The sequence below is a fragment of the Corvus brachyrhynchos genome, unplaced genomic scaffold, assembly GCF_000691975.1.
Source record: "Corvus brachyrhynchos isolate BGI_N302 unplaced genomic scaffold, ASM69197v1 scaffold376, whole genome shotgun sequence".
Taxonomy (NCBI): domain Eukaryota; kingdom Metazoa; phylum Chordata; class Aves; order Passeriformes; family Corvidae; genus Corvus; species Corvus brachyrhynchos.
The window spans coordinates 301,686-316,355 of NW_008238966.1; the positions used below are offsets into that span (position 1 = coordinate 301,686).

The 14,670-nt window shown below is 40.9% G+C and overlaps 1 protein-coding gene across 1 annotated transcript in view; it reads right to left on the reverse strand.

The window, feature by feature from the left end:
• LOC103618726 (ankyrin repeat and KH domain-containing protein 1) overlaps positions 1–14,670 on the reverse strand; it is a 114,564-nt gene that overhangs the window by 60,384 nt on the left and 39,510 nt on the right. Inside the window, 5 exon segments of the mRNA XM_017738670.1 lie at positions 1,085–1,179; positions 2,694–2,927; positions 3,994–4,141; positions 5,014–5,161; positions 5,977–6,133. Of these exon segments, the coding sequence (XP_017594159.1) occupies positions 1,085–1,179; positions 2,694–2,927; positions 3,994–4,141; positions 5,014–5,161; positions 5,977–6,133 (782 nt within the window).

The following is a 14,670-nucleotide window of genomic DNA, read 5'->3' on the forward strand; positions in this document are numbered from 1 at the left end:
AGAACAGTGGACTGATTAACCTTTAGTGTGCAGTCATGCTGCAATTTCCTTTAGGTGACAGCATACACCCACTGTCCTTCTGAATTCCTTACTGGCACCAGGCTCTCCTACAAGGAAGTCTATTCAAGGATACTATTACCAGCTCACTATCAGAAGACTTGGACACAGCTCCCCACGTTACAACCTGACCTTGGTCGCTTGCATCATCACCTCACAACTGCACTGGAAGAACACTTGATCCTCCAGCTCCCAGCAGACTGGAGGAACACTGCAGCCTGTCTTCTAAGGATTACAGGGTACTGGGAGAAAATTCATTTTCTCTCTTTTTGCTGTGCTTCCTATGGAAACAAGGTCCCTGTTCTTTCCTCAAAGAAGTTCCCCAGCTTGAAGAAGAGAGAAAAGGTCACCCAACAACAGAAATGGTTGCAGATATGCTTTCACACAACAGCACACTCTTTATTAAGATGATGCTCTTGGATAGGGAAGTTTTTCCTCAATGGCTGCTTTGAAATTATGTGGACAGTTGCTAGAGAACTAAGGACTACATTATTTTTCAAAATAAAATGGTAGGTCGAAAGAAAAACCTCACAACCTCATTTACAGAAACCTAGAAGAGAGCGAGTCATCTCTCCATGTAAAACACTTCCTGCAGTGATGAACAGACAATTGTAAGGCATGAATCAATGTCTCGGGGTAACTTCCAGCTCAGTGCACTTCTGGAAGGCTCATTCCACAATATTCGGAGAGACTTTATTTATAAAAACAAAGGTGGAAAACACACTATAAAAAAAACCCAAAACAAACCCCCAAACCAGTGTCCTGCGCTGCAGATTAGTCACCCCTACACTTCACACAGGGAGCATTTAAAACAACACATCAGTCCCCAAAAATTAGAGTATTTTTTTCCTTTTGAGCAGTCAGAGTGAGAAGCTGGTGGGAGCTACAGCAAGCACTTTCTTACAATAACAACACACACATTCTCTTGCAGCCCCCAAACAGCTTGTTACCCAAGGCTCACTCTATTTTATCACCTCCTGCATTCCTCTCTCCCTGAAGAGGGAGCAGTACAAACAAAGGTATTTACCATGCAGGCCTCCATCAGCGCCGTGTGCATCTCATCTGTTTTGTGTTCTTGATCAGCTCCAGCTTCAAGCAAAAAACGAACCATATCTAAATGGCCTTCAAATGAAACAGATCAAAATAAATAAGCATTTCACAACATCAACTTGTAGTAGTACAGACAATACACTTAATGAAATCATTCAGATTTTCACAGTTTGCTATGACAATCTTCACAAGTTATAATTGGCAAACCTTGGCTTTTAAAGTACTCTTTAGAAAAATACCAGTGTGAACAAGTCAGCAGCCTTCAGACAGCCTTTCCCAAAGATTCTGCTCAGCTGTGAGATGAAGACACACCTGTCTAATTCAAGTTTACACAAGAACCTTTCCTTGTGACTTCAAGCTACAAAACTCTGCTTATTCCTACTGAACTGTATAGTGACAGATCATTTAAGAGTTCCAAGGCAGCATACAGCTGGGGGAATTATCTTTTAGGGATGGGTCCATGTAGATCTGAACTCAACTTTAAGCTATTTGATAACACCCACAGACATAATTCTGATACATGCATTATATCATATTATCTGACACTATTTTTAAAGCTTCTACTGAGCTTTACCTAAACTTGATTTCAACTCTATTACAGTCTGTCATTTTAGAATTTGCCCCTTCTAAGCTTTTAGCCTCCTAATGAGCATTCTCCTCCAAGGCAAGACTTAGTCCTACATAAACTGACAAGAAAACAATCAACCATGTTGTCAAAGATAATACAGGACATCTCTAGTCAATCAAGGCACATGACTCAATTCAGTTTTAGGTCACAAGAAACAAGAACGACCCTTCAGCATATTCAGGGATACTATTACTGGAATTTCCCTGTAAGGAACTACCATATGCTGCAGGAAACCCATGACAAATCCAGATGCAAGTCCTCAGATAGGTTATACATAACGTGTATCCTCCAATCCTAACCATAGAGGCAACGTCTAAAGCTACTATGACAATAATCCACATCCTTTGTTTCTATTTGTAGAAAAACAATGGTTGGAAAACCAGCTACAGAAGCACAGTGGACTACCATTACACTGCTACTTTACACAGAAGTTTAAATAGCAAAAAAAATTAAGTCAGAAGTCCCTAAAAGTTCATAATACTTAAGAATTCATAGACATTCTCTCGAATTACACTGAAGGAAAAGAATCCAGTAATAATGGAGGCATTGTCACCCCATCAGGTATTACAGAAACACACATTCCAAATCTGCATTTTTTGAAGAACCAACAGAGATGTGTCCAGAATTCACAGACAGCTGGTGAGGGAACAGGGAATGAAACAGGGAATGTGGTAGTGTGGGAAGGAGAGAACGGTGGTGTGTCAAAGCATAAGTGTGGACATAGCCAGTTACAAGTTTTCATCTGCAACATGTCAAACACATCCACCACATCTGGACACAAACACAGACTTAAAACCACTATACCACAGAGGAGCACTTCCTGACATTGAGTTTAAAACCAAAACCCAGTACTACAAAACTCTTAGGAAGATATTCAAAGTATTGGTGAACGTTTTAGTCAGATAAATCCTAGCAAATAAATTTAAACAAAAATACAAACCAAGGCAAGAGACAATACCTTTATAGCATGCGAGTGTAAGTGCACTTTCTTTGAACTCGTTGGAGTGAGTGTTGATTCCTGCACCATATTCCAGCAATACTCTTGCAACCTCGACATGCCCTGCACTGGCTGCTTCCATCAGGGGGGTATGTCCGTTCTCATTGTGGTCTTCTATGTTAGCACCAGCTTTCAGTAGCACCTTCACAACGTCCACGAAGCCCCCGGCACAGGCATACGTGAGAGCAGTGTTCCCTGCAGAGGAGAGTTTGCATGAGAGCCCCTCCCATCACCCTCTCCTAATTTGGGGAAGGAGATCAGTGTTAACAGCTCAGAACAAAACCAGGTACATCACCAGCAGCAGCCTTTCACCTCACAGCAACGTCACTCCAGCCCATCATTCCAGGCTGGGTATAAAATCCCAACATAACTGTAACATGTAAGTTTTAATGCTAAGCCAGTATTAAAAATCAGGATTTTTTTTAGTTTGAATATTACGTTTCCTACTTTAGCACACAAAAATAGATCAAATAAAGACACACAAAGAGATCAATGAGTAATTTTTACAGTAGAGTTGGGGGGGTTGGTTTCTTTGTTTTGTCTTTCTTTTTTTTGCCTAAGACTGTATCCTGTAATTTCCTGAAAAACTTCTACTGGCTGGCTGAGAACAAATTTATAATTTAAAACTCTGGTACTGTAAGTGACAGACACTCACATATGGCTCATGTTTTAAATGCTACAGTCAATTTTAAGGTAAGTTTGCTTAACATGGCTAAACAGCAAGATGAAAGAATATCTCATAGTTCGGACACACAGCTTGTTTGAAAATTTGAACAAAGTTTAAATTCTATCTTAATAAACAGAATCCAACTGCAGGTAAATGCTCTCAGTGAGGTTAGTTAAGCTGTGTTCAAGAACCAGCAACATAGAGAACATTCAATGCACTCAAAGAATTTTAACTCCTCTTTGGTAAAAAGAAACAGAAATAACTGGTCTTGATGGGATGCATCCCATGGTCATCTTACTGGGTAATTTTGGATTATACCAATGAGAAAAGATAAGCTTCATGTATTTTTCTTGCCCTCTAACACCAGAGTGGTTTTCACAGGAACAGTGCTTTCTATCAGAATCTATATTAAACCCCATCTTTAATAATGGCCAGTTAAGACTCCAAACACATTCGCTGTGGATCTGGTCTATTCCTAACAGTTCCTGTCACGTTTTCTTGTGAATGAAAGTGTTAGACAAAAACACAGATGTTCAGAAGAGCTGTGTGCCTTATGTGCCAGCCTTACTAACTGTGCTCTTGCTCCCCAGTTACCTGTGGAGGACTGTGCATTGACATCTGCACAATGGACAAGGAGGAGTTTAACGATATCCACGTAGCCTCCACTGGCAGCTGCCATCAAGGGAGTGATGTCGCCTTTATTCCCTCGATCTTCAACGTTGGCGTGCATGGCTAGTAGCACCTAGGGGAACGTTCACTACAGTGAGTAAATTGTAACACAAACCATTTGGTTTTAGTTCAGCGGGGTTTGTGAGACTGGTTCCCCAGCCAGCCGCGACAGCCCCTCGCAGCCCAGCCCCACTGTGAAGCCCGGTGCTAACCCCAGGATCATTTACAGTTACTGCCTGCACTGGGCTCTGCTGTGGCAAGTCCTGGGTTCCTGCTTTTGCTCATATCTGCAAGTTCCAGTGAAATACTGACATTTTCAAAAGTCACAGGGCAACGCACTGACAAGAATGACAGCACACAAACTGTCACCTGCAATAATGACCAGGGCAACCACAGGTCAAGCTCGTGAGAAGTTCTCTCCCTGTCCTCTGTCTGGGCACTAAAACATGAAGTTGGGCATTTCTGAGAACTATCACCTAAACATTTCAAAGCACCTGCTCTTAGATACAGAAGCAATATAGCTCAAAATTAACAGAAATTAATGCACTGTTGATACAAATGTGATTTAACAAAAGGACTGTGCAACTGAGACATGAGTTTTTAGAACGTAAGCAATTGCAGAATTTGGGTTTGCTGCTCTGTTAGATCCTCTTGCGTGGCAGAGCAGCTGGACTGCATCTAGAACAATGCCAGAAAAGCAGATACATCACAAAACATAGGATTCATTCCTCAGACAAGTCCCTTCAATCTAAAGGCATATATGACTGCATTCTCCATTAAAGAAACCCAAGCAATAACTGGAAACCCACAATAAGTTGTATTCACTGATATTCTGTTGAAATAATAAAATTATAATAACCATAATAGCTAAAACGTTTACCTATTAAAGAAGCCCCTCAGACAATGCTTCACAAATGTTTAGTTCTAACCATATTTGTTACTTACTTGTGCCAATTCATAATATCCTGCTGAGCAGGCCAAGCAAAGCAGACTCTCCCCTTCTTCAGTATGTTCATTTACGCTCCGTCCTTCATCCAGCAGCTTCCGGACAGCATTTACATCCCCATCAGAGCATGCTTCTGCCAAACTGCGACTGCAAAATCAGGTACCATACAGTGAGCTCAAAATACACCTGCAATAGGTGGGCAGCTTTCCTAGGCATGGAGGAAGCCTTTAAGGAAAGGCTCTTGACTTCAGTGCTAAGCTTTACTTGAAAATACACCTTATAGATTTTTTTTAAAAGTGTATATATATATATATATATATATAAATACAGACACATTATTTCCACAGATGAAATGGAGATAGACACCTTCCTTATTGTTTTAATTAGCTTGTTCTCATCGGTTGCTAACTCATAATATGCTCTCAATACAGACCAGATGCAGAGAGGAGTGCTCAAAGCTGGTTTTTGTGGTGTTTGCAAGACAGGAGCAAAGCTCCCTGATGCTATTCCCACTTCAGGGAATGCCAGACACACAGAGGCTGTGACCATGACAAACTGCTGACTGCAGGTGCCAAGGCAAATTCCTAGTACAGACAAAACCAAAAAGTCAGCAGCCAAGTATCACAGAGACCACTAATACGAATGCTGCAACCAGACAAACTTCTGTAATTAAGAGAACAATCACCCACTCTTCTACAGCTAAGAACTTAACCTTTCTTGAATAAGAACTCAACTGTCTGGTACACAGAAAGAACAGCAGGTTAGAAAGTAACTTTTTTTGTACTTTTCCCTCACCCTGTGAAGCCAATAACCTGATGGGACAGTAGCTACACCTACAGATGCAACACCTTTGCTTCTGCGAGGTACAGCAGCTCTATCACTAAGCACTACCAATAAAATGAACTGGATTTGAAATAAAATTACATTCCATAGCTGGGGAACTGGGGGTGGTCAGTACGTACTTGTCCACCTGTCCGTTGTTGTGATTGTTCTCGGCTCTCATCCGCGTCAGCGCGGCGGCCGCCTCATCCAGCGCGCAGCTGACGGACGACGTCAGTCTCCGGAGAACCTCGGGATCTGCGAAGGCTTTGCCATCGGCAGTGGACAATTTACCAATTCCTTCAGTGCACGTTCGTTCATCAGTCAGGTTAGTATGAAAGTCACACAAAAGAAATGCAAAGACACTGTTTTAGAGTTCGGCCACATGCACTATTAGTTAAAGATCATTTGCAAACATGCCAGGTAATTAGCTACTTAAAACTAAACTATCTGCTAACATTTGCCCGAGACCTGAATAGTTAATTAACTATAATAAAGCAGTAAAAACCCTTTCAACTTTCAACTGGCAGCTTTGTTACTTGTCCCAAAGTCTCAACTCATACCTTTGAAGAACTTAAAAAAAAAACCAACACCATCATATTGGGGAAATAAGTATAAACCCCAAAACAAGCCCAAAAACAGAAGTTTGGGAAACAGGCTTGATTTAATATTTTCTGAATGTGAAGAATTTTTCAACTTAAAACACTTATTACCCCTTTCCCACCCAAAACAAAGCACACTGAGGTCTAATACATCTTTTTCTTTTATAAGAGTAGGAAAAAACTTTAAAGTTTATTGGTTTAAACCGCCCAGTTCTAGCTACAGCCACAGAAGTTACAAAATGAAATTTCAAATATTTTAAGTATACTTGAAATCAATGCCTCTCCTTCGCAGATGTAACATAGTAGATATGCTTAGATTCAAGGAACTTTCTTAACAGTTTCTTTTTTTATAACAGTTTCTTTGCTCAAGTTTTACTTCACACAGGCTTTACTTCTCATAGTTCAGCACAGCCTATTTAATACATGCAATCACTGCAGTGTGGGCACGGCTTGTATCTTCATGTACAAATGTACAAATGGCACCTCCCAGCCACTCCCAAAAAAACCCAAACATAAATTAATTGATTTTGTGTGCTACAAAAAGCAAATGGTTACTGGTTTATAGATCAGTCACCTTCACCAGTCATGAATCAGTGACTTTTCAATTCCTTAACTGTTAAAAAGGGTCAAATTAGATACTAACCTCTGGAAATAAGGCACCTTATCCCTCAGAAGATTTGCTATTTGGTATGTGCATATCTGCAGGTTTGATTTACACCACATTTCCCACAACCCAGCTTGTAATTATTACAGAATAAATACCCAAATAGTATTTTAAGTTTGAATGTTGTCTTCAGACAACATATTTCCCCAGTTTGAGAGCATCCAATTTGCTTCTCGATAATGTAAGAATCAATACTTACCAAATTTCTCCACCCTAAACCTCTTTGTGCCAGCACACACCAAGCACACTGTGTGACATGACCCTGCATGGCTGGTGGTGCAGTGCTCCAAGCGGCAGCTGGCAGCACTGGAACTTGGTGTTGCTGGAAATGATGGAGAGCCTCTCTCCTGCCATTGAGACACCTTCCCTGGGGTGCAGCAGTTTGCTTGGCCCATGGAAATGAGCAGTGGAGGTTCAATGAGCTGCTTAAGAGACTTGCACACCTCCTCCCCGGCTCCAACACTCTACATCTGGATGCCTTCAGTATTGTCAAGGGGCTATGAAAACCAATTTATAACTAATTACCCACTCCACAATGAAATCAGAAATCACAGCTCCATCTGTCTGGGTTGGAAGGCTGGCTAGCCCAAAGCAATCTGAGCACAAAAATGAGGGGCCATGGACTCTTTGAGGCCACTGGCCACATGCCCCCTTCCACCTCCAAACTGTCAAGGCCATCACCCTTGTGGCCATTGCTGTTCAATACAGCGAGGTTATAAACAAGCCTCAAGTGCCACAGCTCACGCCTCAGGTACTCGTGTAAATTGAATTTCCTGGTGGTGTATAAGGGTTGGAAGTCCTGACATCACTGCAGCTGGAGCAGGTGGGACAGTGGGGGACAGTCACTGCAAAGCTGGGTCAGGACATCAATTCAGTACCAAACACACCAAAAAAGTGACAGTTTTTATACAGCTCTGCTTCCCCAGGATGGCTCACAGAGTAACTGCTGAGATGTTTACACTACCTATTTCTGGTGGCAGAGCTGGCTTACGCTGCCTTGTAGTGTACATAAAGCACTGCTGAAGGAAAGACAAAGAATTAAGTCTTCACAACTCAGCACTGAGGCCTTATCTGGGACTGCTGCAACCAAAGCTGAACACCAGGGTAAACAACATGGAAAAGTACTTGAGAGAAATCCACAGGACCCCTGAGCTAAGGCTAAAAATGCACAGATTTAGCTTACAAGGAGCATCACAACTGCAGTTTCCGTCCACTTTAAAAGGGTCCAGTTGAAGGAGCTGTTAACAGCTCTACTGTTGACAAGAGAAGTGGAAAACATGAAGTCCAGCCAAAAGAAACCAACCCAAAAAACTACCAAAACACCACCACCAAAACCCCACACAACCCAAAAGCCAAAGTGACCTGGCAGTCTGCAACTACAGTGGATATCTCCATCATTTCAGCCCACCAAGGCAGTAGAACTGACAGGTTGCCTGGACAAGCAGCACCTACACTTGATACCCTCTCTGTTTTAACAGTTTGTTGTGGCATTCATACCTGGGATTTCTGAAGGCAGAAGTCACACCACAGATCTCCAGTGCCTGGTAAAGACAAATGAACTCGCTACACTGACACTACAGCTCTCCCATTCCTAAGTATCTGTTTTCATGGATTACAGCCATTAATGGTGGTCTCTGGAGGACTCACCAACCACAGGTCACTGGCTCTTCCTTCTGGACAGTCAAAGCACACTTACAGCTCACTCCAGTTTCCAACTTTGGTCCAAACACCAAGCTATAACCACACCAAGGCCTTTCAGAGGGGAAGTGGAAGGTGCCTTTTATTTACCTCATCAGCTGGCGCTCAATCCAGGTGCCATCCCCAGCTCTTAATTTCATACTTTTATGTTGCACATGCCAAAACTAATCAACAGCCACAGAAGACATCAGAGCTGACATTTGTTTGGCTGGCTGGATCAAAGGGAGACAGACTACAAGAATTACCACTGCAGACACCCATTCATTCACTCCCCTTTTGCACATCATACTCAATAATTTACTATATAATAACAATTTGAAGTTTTTATTTTGCTATGATTAAGGATGATTATGCTGTAATGCTCATATGTCTTTTAATCTCTAATTTACTTAATTTTGTGCCCAAACCACTTGTTCTTGTGTCACTCTCACACACACAGGGATCGCAGCAGTCTTATTTATGTGCAAGATCTGAGACAAAATTCTTCTTGCCTCCTTCCATCCAACAAATACAGAAAGCATCCTCAGGACCATTCTATGCACCCTTGCACAAAAGTGATCAGAATTTCTCACATTATTACAGTCTTTCTAATATGTTACTGATCTGATACTACCTGAATTGAACCCAGGGTCTGACATTCTGTACTTCCTGGAATATTACACAAGCCTCTACAGAGGCCATCCTTTCCATCTTTTCATGGAGTGATCAGAATATGGGATCCACTGCTTTTTGAGAACAGTTCACAGCCATTAATTGTATGGAGAGGGTGATGTTTCTAATGCAAAGTTACAGCTTACCACTAAAATTATGAAGAGTATGCTTTTAAGCGAGCCAAAAGGAAATGCCTTCATCCAACATGAGCTGCCATGCAAAGACCAAAAAGGTGAAACCAAAAATAGCTTGGATAGAATTACTGTAAAGCCTGTGCCTTCTATCAGCATAGGAACAGTGGCCCTGAAAGTCACTATTTCAGGATATTCCTGAACAATAGAAAACAGGAAGAATAAAGAGTGGAGAGACTTTCACCTGCACTGTGATGCTCCTGCTTTACCCTCTGCAGGAAAAAGCAGGGCCACTGCAGGGCCCACAGAGCCAGACACATTTTCACACCTTCTGTAGTGGTCAGTTCTTCATCTGAACACCTGCTGCTGGAGCCACGTGCCAGCTGTTCACAAACCCTGGTGGGAACAAGGCCAGCAGCACTATCCAACAATGGAAGAGGGAGATGGCTGAACTCGGGGCCAGATGTTCCACACCTTAATGCCATATTACTGAACTATTTAAATTAGCCTGACTTTGATTACAGAGGTGTATTAGAACAAGGAACTCACCTCTCAAGGGACAAGTTTGCTCATCAGATACACACCTACATTCCTATAACCGCCACTCCAATTTCCTTGTTGACTTTCAGACTCATCAAGGTATTTCCACCTTGTAACTACCAAGGTTAGAGTTTTAAGGTAACCTGAAATGATCTGGTAACTTCTCAGTGTGATCTGAGTTTAACAAGTCAGAGATACAGACACCACCTCAAAAAAAAATGAAACACCAACAGGTTTGTGTCTTTGGAAAACACAGTTAAGCACCTCATGGGACACACAGCTGGTATCAACATATACTTTGAACATCAAAGGAGACTGCTCCAAAAAGTTCAACATATCCAAGAGTTAATGTCCAATAATCCTCAAAAAGCCCTGCAGATTCAGTGCTGATTGGGTGCTTTCCCTGTCAGTTCCAGCATGCTGCATGTTCTAACACACACTGGAGGACATTTACTTGTAACACGTCCAATTTATGTCCTCACATTCATCATAAAGTCTAACTCAACTTCAGTTCATACAGATTCAGCTGGGGGTCCTTCAGGGCTTACACACCCCAAAGGTTGTGACAGAAACGTGGACAGCTTTAAAAGCCCAAAAGAAGCACAAAATGAGAATCATGGCCCAGAAATGCACCTCTTATCTTTTTAACAGTATGTCAGGAATCTGCTCTAATCAGCCTGGTGTACAAGTAGCACCTCAAACAAGGTGAAGAGGGTTCAAGGAAGGACAGGGAGGAACTTAGTTTTAGGTTCTTTACTGGAATCTCCATTCAGAGGAATTGACAAGTTCTGTCCAAAGCAACTGCTACAGCCTCGTGCCAACAAGCAGCAACCCCACCAGAACAGTGTTAACTCCAGCACATCATACAGCTACTACAAGACAAGAAGGCAACAAGCAGAACTGAACACATGCTGTTCTGTAAGGTCTCAGGTGGCTAATTGCCCGTGTAACTGACAAAAAGTGTGCACTTGGCTCCTCTCTGATGATGTCTAAATATTTTCCCAAACGCAAGTTTCATATTACATCAGTTTCACAGCCAGTAAACCAAAGAATAGCATCCTCCGTTTGCTTGTAAAGAGCAGTCCAAAGCCAAGCAAATGAAAAGGAACAGTCATTTGCAAGTTTCACTGCATTCAGATATCTAATTTGCAGCATCAGAATGAGGGACATAAATATATTTACAATTTTTTGAATATATTTTAAATATTAACATGTAGCTTATTGTATGCTGATTGCTCAGACTAAAGTCCTCAAGGCAAAAGCCACATATTGAGTAGATTAGAAAATACTAATAATTCATTCTAGTGTACTCATCTTCTAAAATTCATATGCTTTTAAAAACTTTCACATGAAGTGTTGTTAAAAAAACCTAATTCACATAAAGAACATCAGAGTTACAGGGAAAGTCTACTTGTAGTATAAGGAAAATAACTGTTTTAAGTGAGAGTATACCCTGAGCAATGCCATTTGGGATTTCTGGGTAAGCATTTTATTTTGGAGAAAAGCATTATCCAGAATGCTTCTCCATTTTTCAGTGGGTCATTTCAACACTACTATTCCCAGACATGGAACAGTAGAGATTTGATATAGTAGGGATTATTTTAGCTTTGTTTTCTAAAACACTAAAAAAACTACACTGAGGCTTTCAGTCTTTCCAAGCCAAGCACACGCCTTTGGAATCGCTACCACTGAAAATCACAGTTATGGTTTGATCTCAGCACAGTTCCAGTGCAATGAAAACTCAGTGCACCTCCACCAGCCCTGGTGTATCTGCTCTTCACACGAGAACATATCCTTTTATATACACATGATACAAATTTTCACTATAAAACTATTTTCCCGTCTCACCAAGTGCATGGCACAAACAGAACTCACTGGCTGCAATTTTTATTTTTCTTCTTCTCAATTAGTATTTGGACATGCTAAATAAAATTCATTTAGCATGAAATTAAGAGCTACAGCTTGAGGGTTTATTTTATTTATTAGCATTTTACAATATTTCATGTGTCACCATCACAGCTCCACATAGACTTCAAGAGCAGCCGAGTTCTCAACTGCTACAAATCATATTCCTGACAGCAAACTGACACTCAAAGATGACATTTTCAGTGCAATCTGAAAAATCACGTTCAGATCATCTGCTAAGCAAAAGCAGAAATTTATTCTGCTGGACTGTATTTCATGGTCTTAATCTCAAAATATCACTTCTTCACAAATCCACACTCTTAAACATAATAGGAAATCACCCACAATATCCATCAGCAATATTCACAAGTGAAAGGGGATGCCTGGAAAAAACCTGAAAGGCCATTACAACATACACACACCTTTGGAGAAAACTTCCCCTAATTTGCACCTACTTGACACTACAAACTCTCAACACTACACTTGCATTTCAATGCACTTGTCAGAACAGGAGCCAGCCATCTCCATCACATTCTCTCCACTTTCCAGCAGGGCAGCTGTAGCAGCAAGATTTTCCTTTTCCAGAATCAAAAGCCAGGAAGCACTTCTCCAGCTACAATTAGTTCTTACTGTTATTTCAGTAACATTTTTATGGCAAGGGTTCCTTTTTGAGATCATCTCCTTTTACATCAGTGTACTCAAATATCTCAAAATCTGAAAACTAATTTTAAATTACACACAAACATGAATCCTTGATTAACTAGTCAATATTTATTAACATTTCTTTTGAGAAGTTAAGATTCATTAGGTTTCAATCTAGAAATTTAGATTTCAATTTAGTCTCCTGTCACTTCAATAAGGGTTACCTAGTCACGGAATTCACTACCTCAGCCACCAACTTCCACTTTTAGTAAAGCTTGGGAGCCCAGTAAGCAAATTCAGCAATGAAAATCAGCTCTACATAGATTTACAGATGTTTCTAGAAAAATCCCAATCTTCCCAAAGAGTCTGCAATTTCACCTAATTCCTCTCCACCAAGCCAATCCACCGCATTCCTTTGTTTTCAGAATGCAAGGAAGAATACAGGTATTTGACAGATAGGGAATATCAGACATATTTTAGTTTAGAATATTCAAATAAAGGATTGGTTTAAACCTTGTAGCAGAGATTTGTTGCCATATGAGAGGCCAAATAGGACAGAATAATACCAGAAAAATTATCCACGTAACTACCTCCTCAATACTCCTCATCTTATTTAAAATCCTGACCATGCCAGACTTTGCTAGGGCAGAACTCTCAATTTTTCCTTCAGTTTGATTTTCTCCCAAGCTTTCATTAGGAATCCATTTTCTCCCAGGTATGAACTTTAAGTTACCTTTTCTAAAGCTAAAATAATATGAGCTTTTCTATGCCAATCTAACCTTTGGCCACTTCCAGAAGAATGACTTTGTGCTCCTCCTCTCCCCGTGTTTCCCCAGGCATTCCCAGCAACCCCACTGCCCTCACACTGGCGGAAAGAAGAGGGAGTTTTCTCTCAGCACAGCAAGATAAGTCTGACCAGCAAAAGGTCTTTCTAGGCACCACCAGAACTGGTAAAAGAAGAGAAAACCATGCAGGACAGCAGACTACTGCCTGACTATGACAGCAAACAGCCACTAAACCACCCTACCCACCTCACAGACCTTCCCCGTCACTCATTCACAATGTCTGTTCCAAATGTTTGTTTCCTAATCCAGGATCTTTATAAAGAAATTCAATCTTTCAATTTTTCAAGATTTTGCTCCTATTGAATCGCTGTCAAGGAAACATTTGGCTTACTACAAGGCAACAAGTTCCCAGATGCAGCCCTCAACACTGCTGATTCCTTACAGGAACCACGACTTCCAGACACTCTCATCATGTATGTGCATAAAATTGTGCTGATCACTCAACCAAATGCACTTTGATCCCATACATATTACATGTAGTTTATAGGGAAGCATCATGAATTACTCTGGTATCATGATGACGCATGTACTTCAGCAGCAGCAAGCAGCTTTTCTACCCATCTCACTGCAGGTGAGCATCTGGAAGAGAACTCTGACTCTTGGGTTACCTTGTGTTTTAAAGCAGCAGCTACAATTAGGACAGAAGCAATATTACAGTGAAAACAATTGCCAGTTCTGTCTGAGAGTAACAGCTATTTCTGCCAGCTCCAGTAAATTGTTGGGGTTTGTTCTGGTTTGGTTTTTATTTTTTTTAATGAAAAAAGCACTTTTACCCATTGGCAACTAAGACCTTCTTCCCAACTTGTTTTTGACTGCAAGAAAATAGAAGATTTGAGAAAAATATTTAAAACACAGTACTAACTTTAATTCAAATTATAAAGGAAAAGAATGGGATCAAACAGTGCTTTATAAACACCTATGTGACTCTGAAAAACCTGAATTTGTTTTGGTGCTTTGCTGGGATTAAATGGGAGTTACTGGATATCACAGTTAAATTGGAGCTCAGCACTTCATTTTAAAAATCTTTTTCAATGACCAAGTCAGGGATTTCTTTTTTAGGTTTGTTTTTTTTTCACCCTTAGCACAGATAAAAGCCAGCAATACACACCCAGAATGATTTGCCACAGCAGCAAAACCACAGCAAACTACTTGAGTGCCC